Raw genomic sequence first — 9,980 nt, 5'->3', positions numbered from 1 at the left:
CCACGTGAGCGTCGTCCTTCGCTCTCATCTGTTGATAGCACACCCATAGGGTCACCTTCCACTCCCTGGGGTGCACATGACCATGACAACAGCAAGATTTACACAATTAGGGATGGGGCACCAATAATGGATAGTGCAGGGAAGGCAATGAAGACACGCATTCGACAATTGTGCACTATACAGTTTCATGACTCTGTCATGACTAAATGGGATCAGCAAGACAAGGGAAAGAAAAATTATATAAACACAAAGATAAAGCAAGAGTTCCAGCCATCTGACCCTATGAATGTCGTCTCTAATGAGTGGATACAGTATACAGCTTGCATTTTGATGGGGCATCGTAGGTCAGAGGCGAGGGACGCATTCAGAGAGGGGAAGGAGAAACCTGTTTGGCTAGATGACAGGGAGTGGGCAGCCATTGCTCAGGAGCTCACCGAGACACCAGACAGGTTTCAACAACAAAGAGAGGCGGCAAGGGCAAGACTGCAAACAGTAGGGGCTTCTCATCTCGGGAGTGGTGGTTACGAAACCATGCGCCATGAATTCGTAAGTGTTTGTAGCAATTTTATTTATTTAAATGTATGTATGTGGGCTAAATATTGATTTTTTAAAAGTTATAATTGTTAATCGTGTGTGCAGGAGTTGGCCATGAATCGCCCACCAAGCAGGCGAGAGGAGAAGTACGCTCACAAACATGGCCTTGTGGCCTTGTTTGAGATGCTTGAAGAAGAAGGAGAGACCGTCAATTGGGAGGCATTACCATGATGTAAGATGACCTTCAAACTAATGAAATATGATCAAAACATTCTTGAGTATTAATGTTTAATTTAATTTCTTGTTTGTCGATATCAGGAAAATATGCAAACGAGCACGGTTGTTTTTGTGCTCTATTGTAGACAGAATGGTGCTGTCTGTTTGCTGTTGTTGATCCTGCTCATTGCAGGCAGCTAGGCAACAACCAGGCAGCACTATTCTGCCCAAAAAAAAATTTCTGCTACAGCGTCGGTATTTGCCCTGGTATCAGCGTCGGTATATACATAGGTGTAGATGCCGGTTTACACTTCGGTATATGATTCAGTATAGAGGCCGGTTTATCCGTCGGTATATGAGTCGGTATAACGGCCGGTTTAAGCGCCGGTATTACCCCCGGTTAGCGTCGGTATAGGCGCCGTTATCTGCGCCGGTATTAGTACCCGACAGGTATACCGACGCTGCGATACCGGCGCTTATACCGGCGCTTATACCGATGACGAGGCTTTTTTAGACCCCGTTAAATAGCGCCGGTACAAGCCCCGGTATTAGGCTAATATGTAGTAGTGGTCGCAATTTCTGAGTTTGCACTTTTTCTTGCCATGGTTACACTGTATGGAGTTGGTAGCATGGGTCGAAGAAAACCTTTAGCACGATGACCTAGTGTAAACACCCTGTAGATGGCTTCATATCCCTTCCTACTGACACCAGCACTATCACATGCATCCATAATCTGTATGGGGCTTACCATATTTTGTAGCTCTCCAGAAATTCTGTTTCGGATTTGCTTAGATATTTTGCATGTGGGATCTTCTAGCAGCTTATATATGTCTGATAACTTAACAACATGTTTCAATATGCCTGCTCTACATTCCTCAGCACCACCTTCATATCCCATCATATCCCCAGCAATATCTCTACATGGAACATAAATACAAAATAACATCAATATGTTTTACAAAACAGAAAGGCCTGCAAAACAATGGCAAGAATAGAAGTTACCTTGTTGCTCGTACACGTCGTTTTCTTGCTCCACTTAGGATTGCCAAGGTTTCTAGGGACTGACGCTTTCTTTTCCGTTGTCGAAAGCCTACTGGAAGCTTCGTCAGGCTTGCAAGGTGTCGTTGCTTGTTTCGTGCATCCTGTTTGGCTGCATTCACCTTGTCCCGTTCAATATCAAAGGCCTGCTTAAGCAAAAAGTTGTTCTTCTGGAGCTCCTGATTCTGAGTTTTCAAGTTGTTCACCACTTCTTCAAGCCTGTCAATGTCCTTCTTGTGTTGCTTCTGCAACTCAAGCCATAAGCCTCGGAAATGCAGTCTTGAATGCGATTCCTGAGCTGCAGCTAAAGAAAGCCTCCTACAATAGCCAAATAGACCATTAGCTCCATCACCTACATAACTAAGAAATGTAGTGATATTAACAAAATGAGGTGGAGCATTGGTGAGCGGGTCAATAGGGTATATGAATCCATTCGTCCAGAGGTCAATACATTTTCGCCCTTGTGATCGAAGAGTACCCAATGGCACATCGGTCACACCACTTGATTTTGTGCTGCGGATTGTAGTATACTCAGCAGCCAAATCTACATGTAACCTGAACTTTGGTGCTCTGTTAGATATATCTTCAAGTGGCATTTTCTTTAGGGTTAGGCAATGCTGAAAAAAGCTTCTTGTAGAACACAATGCAAGAGTGAGGATAGGGTATTCTGAGGAGAGTGCAATGAAGTTTTGCTGTAAAAAATATTAGAAGGTCATAGATCTTCTGATTAGGTAATAGTAGAAAGGACAAGGAAGATTGCAAGAGGCATAGAAAATGGTAGATTGAGGTTTTGCAGCATAATGCAGTAGAGAGAGAGAGAGATGTAGATTGTAGACAGAAGTAGGGGATATGTATGGTAAACAATGCAAGAATGGAAACAGAGAGAGAGAGAGAGAGAGAGCAGAAAATGATAAAAAGATGAGGCATGGAGGATGAGAGAGTGTGAGATATCTGCATTTGGAAGTGCAGAGGTTATGGAAGCTTACTAATCAGAGATGCAGAGCCATGGCACACCCAAATGTGAGAAAGGGGAAGAGAAAGAGAGTGGTAGAGAAACGAGGGCGTCTTAAAGAGAGAAAGTGGGGGGGGACCTAAACGTGGAGGGAAGAGAGGAGGGAAGGCTTTTCAGCCATTTTGAATTTGGGGAAACCAAAAGGTTACCCCCATTTTAGCTCAAGCAAATATATATTTGAAAAAATAGAAATTCAAATAATGATTGCATAAAGATCCCCTTGTCAGGCCTAGTCAAAGTATGCTTAGAGTCCTTAAGCAAAAGTACTTAAAAACATAATATGGCAGCTTAAAGGGCCCCTATAGACCTCAACCTTCCCCTAATGATATTGCCACTCTATCCCAGGTGCCTTTTTTTTTCTACTATTTGGAATTTGGACTCTATTGGAGGTATCACTGGATCCAACATTGTCCTCCATCTCAAATAACCTATTCAAGCAAGCATATAACAATGAATACACAAATGAAAAAACAACAAAGTCACTCACGTATTACAAAACATACATCAGTAAACAAACTACTTCGAAACTATCTTGACAAACACAAAAGATCTTCACATAACACAAAACTACTTCGAAACTATCTTGCAAGGTCTGACTACAAAACTACTTCGAAACTATCATACACATTGCACCCCCAATGAAGGATGCCTTTTGTACCCAATTAAGGATAGTTTACACAATCAAAGATCTATGCTTGCCCAATACTCTAGTATAGGACAATAGACCTTCTCTAACATTCACAAAGAAAATCAAAGATCTATGCTTGCCCAATACTCTAGTATAGGACAATAGACCCTTGTCTACTCTAAACTATATCAAGTATCAAGAACCAATACAAGTCCCTAAGCAGGACTCTTGGCTCCATCAAACCATTCATAAAGCAGAATGAGGTAGATTACCTACGTAGCTCAAGTGCAAAGCTGAATGACTCCAACTTTGTCCCGCAAGTATTAGCTATGAACCACACCCTGCCCCCAATTCAAAGAACTAAGGACGAGTGGCTCAATAGCCTTAGGAGTGCCTACAAGGAAAGACGATAGTCCCTAAGATAAGGACGTTCTTCCCAAGAGGACACTTCTAGCAACTCGAGAGCTCTACAAGTACTTTGAGGAGAGATATCACGCCCCCAAAATAAGGACTATCTCCCCAAAAGTTGCATAATGGGTGTCGGGCATTGTTTATAAACATGACAACCCCGCCGGGGTTCTTTTGTTTTCCCGACGGGCCCGTCGAGAAAACAAAAGAACCCCGGTGGGGTTACGGGACTAGTAGGTTTTGGCAGGTCATTGCTTAGGTCATGTGAATATACAATGTGATCATAAATTTTAATATATTAATAACAGGTTTTTTTAACGTGATCACGAATTGTGAAGACGTTAATGAAATCCCTGATGTCCGGCTCAATGAGCCAATCATCTCTAGACTCCCTTGCTCTGGAAGGCTTTGATAAGTCTAAGAACTCAGTCTTAGAGAGCCCCCCTAATTTGTCTACATTCTCTGGATGATAGGTGACTTCGTAGTAGCGAACACCATCTCCACCCATATACATGTTACCCTGGTCATTCTAGAGGTGCTCTATCAAGTTTTGAGAAAAAGTCCGGCGGCAATCTTAACGAGATACCGTTGTTGTGGATCCCTAAAGATCTCAGCTCCTTGAGCATTCGTGTAGACATATTGAAGTCTCACATTGAGTGGTAACCCCATGATTTCGGCTTCAAATGGATTAAAAGATCTTGTGGGTGTCCTATTTGGAGCTAAGGGCTGACTATTTAACGGCCCTAGATTGTCCATAGACAATGAGCTAGTTGTCTTGGAAAGGGTATCAGATTGGGATTCGAAAAAGGTTTCAGCAATATCTGCCAAATTTCCTACCGATTGGGTCCCACTTTCCTACGTTGTCGTGACGTGTGCGGTCTAGCCGGGAACACACTGGGTGTCTGGCTGTGAGAGTAGTGGTTGAACTTCAAGGGGTATCACCAGCAAAAGCTAGAACCATTATAAATCAAATACCAATTACAAATAGGCTTCACCAAAAACCATCAAGGCACCTTGTTCACATATCTATAACCAAAACTAAAACATCACAGCCTGTTGTCATGATATACCACACTTAGGCAACACACATACATCATAGCCAACATAGGCATGACATATACCATGTCTTCACAAATCCCAAAACCCAAAGAAAAACAACAATTTATTATGACCTCAAGACATGCTGCAGCTCTCCATCTTTATCCTCAATAGGCGGTCTTCTCATATAATCTTCCACTTGTCTGTCTTCATGATGCATTAATGGTCTTCAAACTGCTGTCCATGTTCCAAAGTTGTTAAATAAGAGCATCCTTTGAGGATGGTCGAAAAGGTGATCTCATCTGGCTTAAATCCCTTCTCTTTCATTGATTCAAAGAGAGCAAATGCCTCCAAAACAAGCCCTTCCTCTGCATATGCTGCAATCATCACATTCCATGTGGTTACATCCCTTACAAGCATCATGTTGAATACTGCACTGGCACCATCTATATCTCCACATTTAGCGTTCATGTCCATGAGGGTATTTAACAAGAAATATCAGGCTCAGAGCAGCTTTCACAAACTTGTACATGGATTTGTTTGCCATTGGTTAGAGATACACAACCAGTGCACGCTTTCAAAGCCAGAATGAAAGTGACATCGTTGGGTCTCATGCCTTCGTGTTGCATTTGTTTGTAATATGTAAGACCCTCCTCGTCAAGCCCTTGGTAAAGGCACCCCAGTTGCACCCCAGTTAAAGGTTCGAATCAAGCCCAATTTCGTTCACGTGGGCATGAATTTGCATGCCCTCCTTCAGGTCTTTTGCCTTTGTGCAGTCCTGCAGGAGGCGTGCATACTTGTAAAGTGTAGCCCTAATCCCCTGTGGTCCATTCATTAATGTTCAACGCCTACACCGGGCTGCAGCGTGGATTATCCATGGCCCAATGTCTGTCCAATGCATTGTAAACATACCCGCATGTGTCTGCTCCATTAGATGCAAAAGTCTTTTCGCACATGTAGGTGGCTTAGAAGGGAATACATGGTTTGTTGTCTCTCCTTCTTGCAGGCTGCAAATACCATCAGTGGTAAAGGCAACCCTAGAATTTGCTTCTGTACTCCCAATGGACTTCCGGCTCTTGTTGTTGCAGAAGCCTTCATCACAATGCCTCGCAAATTTTTTATTGATGCCTACAGGCTATATGGGTTTGTTGATCTACACATTTGCAGAATTCATTAGTGTAACTTGCGTGCGCGCGTGCGTGAGAGGGAGAGACAGAGAGAGAATTATGTCACCAAAGTCCAGGGAAAAGGGTGCATGCAGCACAGCTGCACCCCCCCCCCACACTACCACTCAGCCGGGAACACACTGGGTGTCTGGCTGTGAGAGTTACGTTGATTTGCATTCACTTGATTTGATTATTCAGAGAAAATAAATCCTGCCAAACCTCCTCCCTCCTCTCTCAGAGACGCATGTACAAGGGGAAAAAGGTATCTCTCTTGGCTAAACACCAAACCATCATGATCATCAAGTCTTCAATTAAAGCAAGAACATGGCCCAAATACCGTCAGCACCCATTACACATAGCTTCAAGAGCAGTCTTCCACAAACATGGGTTCCTTTTTAAAGACTCTGTAGACTAACAGCTGATTTGGGTTGTGGTCAAAACTTTACCATGAACACTTACAGTGTGTCATGATTCTTCAGGCATAGCACATTATCTATGAAGTCTGCTTAGCCTTGGCATGGTAACGGTCTAATTCAGCATCCAGATCAGACCGAAACTTCTCTCTCTCTTCTTTTCCACGTCCTCTTCCACGACCTCGGCCACCTTGAATCATTTCTCCATTTCCACGAACTTGGACCTTCTGCAGCATTCCTCCACTGCCTTGGATCCCACCAATCACTCCTGGAACTCGCCCTCCTCTTCCAGCCAGTGAAGTTTCATATAAAGCATGTCCTGCAGGAGCCGGAATAGCCAAATTTGTTCCCATAATTTGAACCTTCATGGGCTTTCCATCTAATTGCAGGCAAGATCTCCAACAAAAATAGTGTGATCCTGGCCAACACCATCAGTTCGCCTGTCAGACATACCAAAAGCAGCCCAGTTCAACCTGAAAGTTTGCTCTGTCTGTGGCATAATTGCTCCATTGTAAGTCTGTAAAACCCTCTCAGCAGCAGCATGTGAGTTGAACTCAATAAATCCATATCCCTTAGAGACCATCGTCTGCTTATTTCTGATGATTTTAACATTTGAAACTTCTCCGGTGTGGTAGAAACAGCCGTAGATGTAGTTCTCGTCCATCCACTTCACCTGGACTCTGCGCTGCTGAAGAGTTCGACGGATAAACTCCTGCATGCTCTGCCTGCATGGGCACCATGTATTGCTGTTGCATGGGCTGCTGCTGCTGCTGCAACATCACCCACTGCTGCGGCTGCGGCTGTTGCTCGCTAGGCATGGAAGAAGTCCCAGGTGCTGGCTGCATCATGGCCTCCTTGAATAGAGCACCTCTGCACTCCCCTCTGCTGCACGCGCCCAAGAGCCCTCGTATGGCTGCCGCCACCCCCGCCTTGGCATACCTGGAACAGCTGCGCACATCTGCTGCAGCGCCCACACAAAACACATAGGGCCCTCCTCATCAACGAGGCGGCCCTGTTTCCTGGTTACCTGCCGCCTCTCTGTCAGGCGATTCCCCTTCTTAGCAGCCAACTCCCACCAACTTCTTCGTCACCTTCTGGATAGCGAGCTGGCAGCCACGTGAAGCTCCCACATGGCCATTCTTTTTGTGGCCACGATTATCATTAATCTTATTTTATTCTAAGGCCTGCCTCCTCAACATTCCCTTATATACCAATACCCATGGCACATGGCCCCCTTTATCTTTATTGCCCTTGCTTTCACACATTCTCAACCACAACCTTCAATGCCCATTGTATTTTGACGTGCCCACACATATCAAGCGGTCGCGCACACATACGAGCTGATCTCACCTCCAGTGAACCTTACTCCAGACAGGCTTGTAACAAGCTGAACACCAAAGCAAAGGCAGCCTTAACCCTTTTTACTTTTTTCTGCCCATGCATCTGAGTTCATATGGGATGGTCTGTGAGCTTCTTTCACTACATGGACGTGCCACAGCACGACATCGACCCCCTCTAAACCTGCACATCCTCCGGTATGTGCCACCAAGTTGCTATATAGGCTAATCTTCATTCAAATTTATACTGATTTGCCTTCATCTTTATCAAATTTTGGCACGTTATCTTCAGCTTTTTCATCCTCTGAACCCACATTCTCATCCAAATCATTCTCTAGATCAGCCTCCCTTTTCTTGGCTTCTTCCAACTTCTTTCACAATGCAAGAAAAGGATATTGGATTAGGAGGCCAAGCTGCATCCTTTCTGAGAGAATGAATGCTCCCCATCATGTTAGAATTAAGCAAAATTTGCTATTTTAGTGCAGTCCACATGACTATTTCCAAGCCTCAAAACTTGATCAAGTGCAGTACATTGGACATACATGTCTACCAATGCCATGCCGCCATAATTGATTGATTGCAGTGCTTAATAAAGCACAGATTGATGGGCTTTTTGAAGCTCCTACACTGCAGATCAAGAAGCTCTTTAGTGCTCCCTCCTCACGCATTGTGTAGCAGTTTCTTGTGATCACCGTGTCCAATAAGGCTACGACCTGTTCACCACAATTTGGCATTCATATTCACCATCACATTCCAAGCATATCACCACTTTATTGGAACCAAGGCATTTGAGCCAAACATATATTATGCTGCTGCAGCATGCATACTGCATCTACACCATTTCTGGCATACGGACAGCATCTGCACCATATCTTATGCTACACCCCCGCATTAAGCATACATACTACACCTGTAACAAATTTGGGATACCATCGCATTATTCCAATGCATAATTCCACTCTAAAAACCAATTCATTTGAGGAAGACACATCTTATGCTACAAACTACACCTACACTGCATTTGGCATATAAATGGCATCTGCACCACATTTGGTGTACATGACTATGAGTGCATCCCACAATATGTTGTTGATCAGCAATCCCTTCGGCTTGCATTTCCTTGCCCTACTCATCTGCTCCCACAAGAATTTGGATCGCAAGTGACACTGGCAAGTTGTAACTCATCCATTCATGAGACAGCTAGGTTTCCGTGCCAGCCCATGTTGACAAATATGTTATGTGCTTCCAAACAACTATCACACTTGCTATACATGTTCAGAAGAGCATTCTGTACCACCATCTCTGACAGAAGCCCATTGCCCACCACCAGAGTGCAGGCATGCAACTGCCTCCCTTCAATCAGCAGTCTTTTGAGGCAAGCGCAAGCAGGAAAAATGCTAATGAATGTGACACTATTTGACATCACTCCTTCGAAAATCATTTGGCGAAAAAGGATAAGTGCATCGTTGCCATTCCCATGCTGTACATAAGCTCCAAGCATGGCATTCCATGTGACTGTATCATGCTTAACAATCTTATCGAACATCACCCGTGCATCCTTCAGGCTATTGCATAAACCATATACACTAATAAGGGCATTTCCTAGCATGGGATCCAATTCTAAACCCTCATTCACAATGCAAAAATGTATCTTATGAGCTTCTGATGGAGTGCCCAGGTTAGCACATGCATCGAGCATGCTGGTGAAGGTGGCTTTGCTTGGTCTTACTCCTCTCTAGCACATCTTCTTGAAAAGCTTGAGAGCATCCATGCTTTGTGTACTACAAGTGTATGCTGAAATCATCCCATTCCAAGAAATCACATCTTTCTCTGGTGTACTGATAAAAATCTTCCACGCTTCCTCAGGAAGGCCACATTTGCCATACAGATTGACAAGTGCATTGCTTACAACCAGTAGTGATTCAAACCCAAAGGCCAATATCAGTGTATGTAGGTGCATGCCCTTTAGCAGGACAGCTTGTCTAGCACACACGTCAAGAAGGCTGATAAGGGTGATTTCATTTGGTACTACCCCTTGCCCCTGCATTTGAGAGAGGAGTTGAAAGGCCGCCTTGCTCTGCCTTGGATATAAGTGCTGCCATGCTGTGGCAATAGTCACAAACACGGAGATTTTTAGCAACCCGAACAGTGGTCCTCTCGGGTGTGTTAATAAGGCCGCAAGCAATAGCC

General features: G+C 44.2%; 3 protein-coding genes across 3 annotated transcripts; 1 reads left to right on the top strand and 2 right to left on the bottom strand.

Annotated features, from left to right (window-relative positions):
* The first annotated feature begins 330 nt into the window (after positions 1-330).
* Positions 331-765, top strand: LOC147616175 (uncharacterized). Its single transcript, XM_086777946.1, has 2 exons — positions 331-546; positions 640-765. Exons 1-2 carry the CDS (start codon positions 331-333, stop codon positions 763-765), a joined length of 342 nt encoding a protein of 113 aa, XP_086634072.1.
* A 538-nt stretch (positions 766-1,303) lies between these two features.
* LOC147616174 (uncharacterized) lies at positions 1,304-5,351 on the bottom strand. The gene is made up of 3 exons (XM_086777945.1): positions 5,110-5,351; positions 1,753-2,106; positions 1,304-1,667 (listed from the first exon to the last, which is right to left on the bottom strand). The coding sequence occupies exons 1-3, from the start codon at positions 5,349-5,351 to the stop codon at positions 1,304-1,306; spliced, it is 960 nt and encodes a 319-aa protein (XP_086634071.1).
* Positions 5,352-8,979: 3,628 nt separating this feature from the next.
* Positions 8,980-9,489, bottom strand: LOC147616173 (putative pentatricopeptide repeat-containing protein At3g23330). The gene has a single exon (XM_086777944.1). It carries the CDS (start codon positions 9,487-9,489, stop codon positions 8,980-8,982), a length of 510 nt encoding a protein of 169 aa, XP_086634070.1.
* Positions 9,490-9,980: the final 491 nt, after the last annotated feature.

The sequence above is a fragment of the Cibotium barometz genome, chromosome 39, assembly GCF_041138505.1.
Source record: "Cibotium barometz isolate CiBa-2024 chromosome 39, ASM4113850v1, whole genome shotgun sequence".
Classification (NCBI taxonomy): domain Eukaryota; kingdom Viridiplantae; phylum Streptophyta; class Polypodiopsida; order Cyatheales; family Cibotiaceae; genus Cibotium; species Cibotium barometz.
This window is presented reverse-complemented; position numbering and strand designations above follow the sequence as displayed.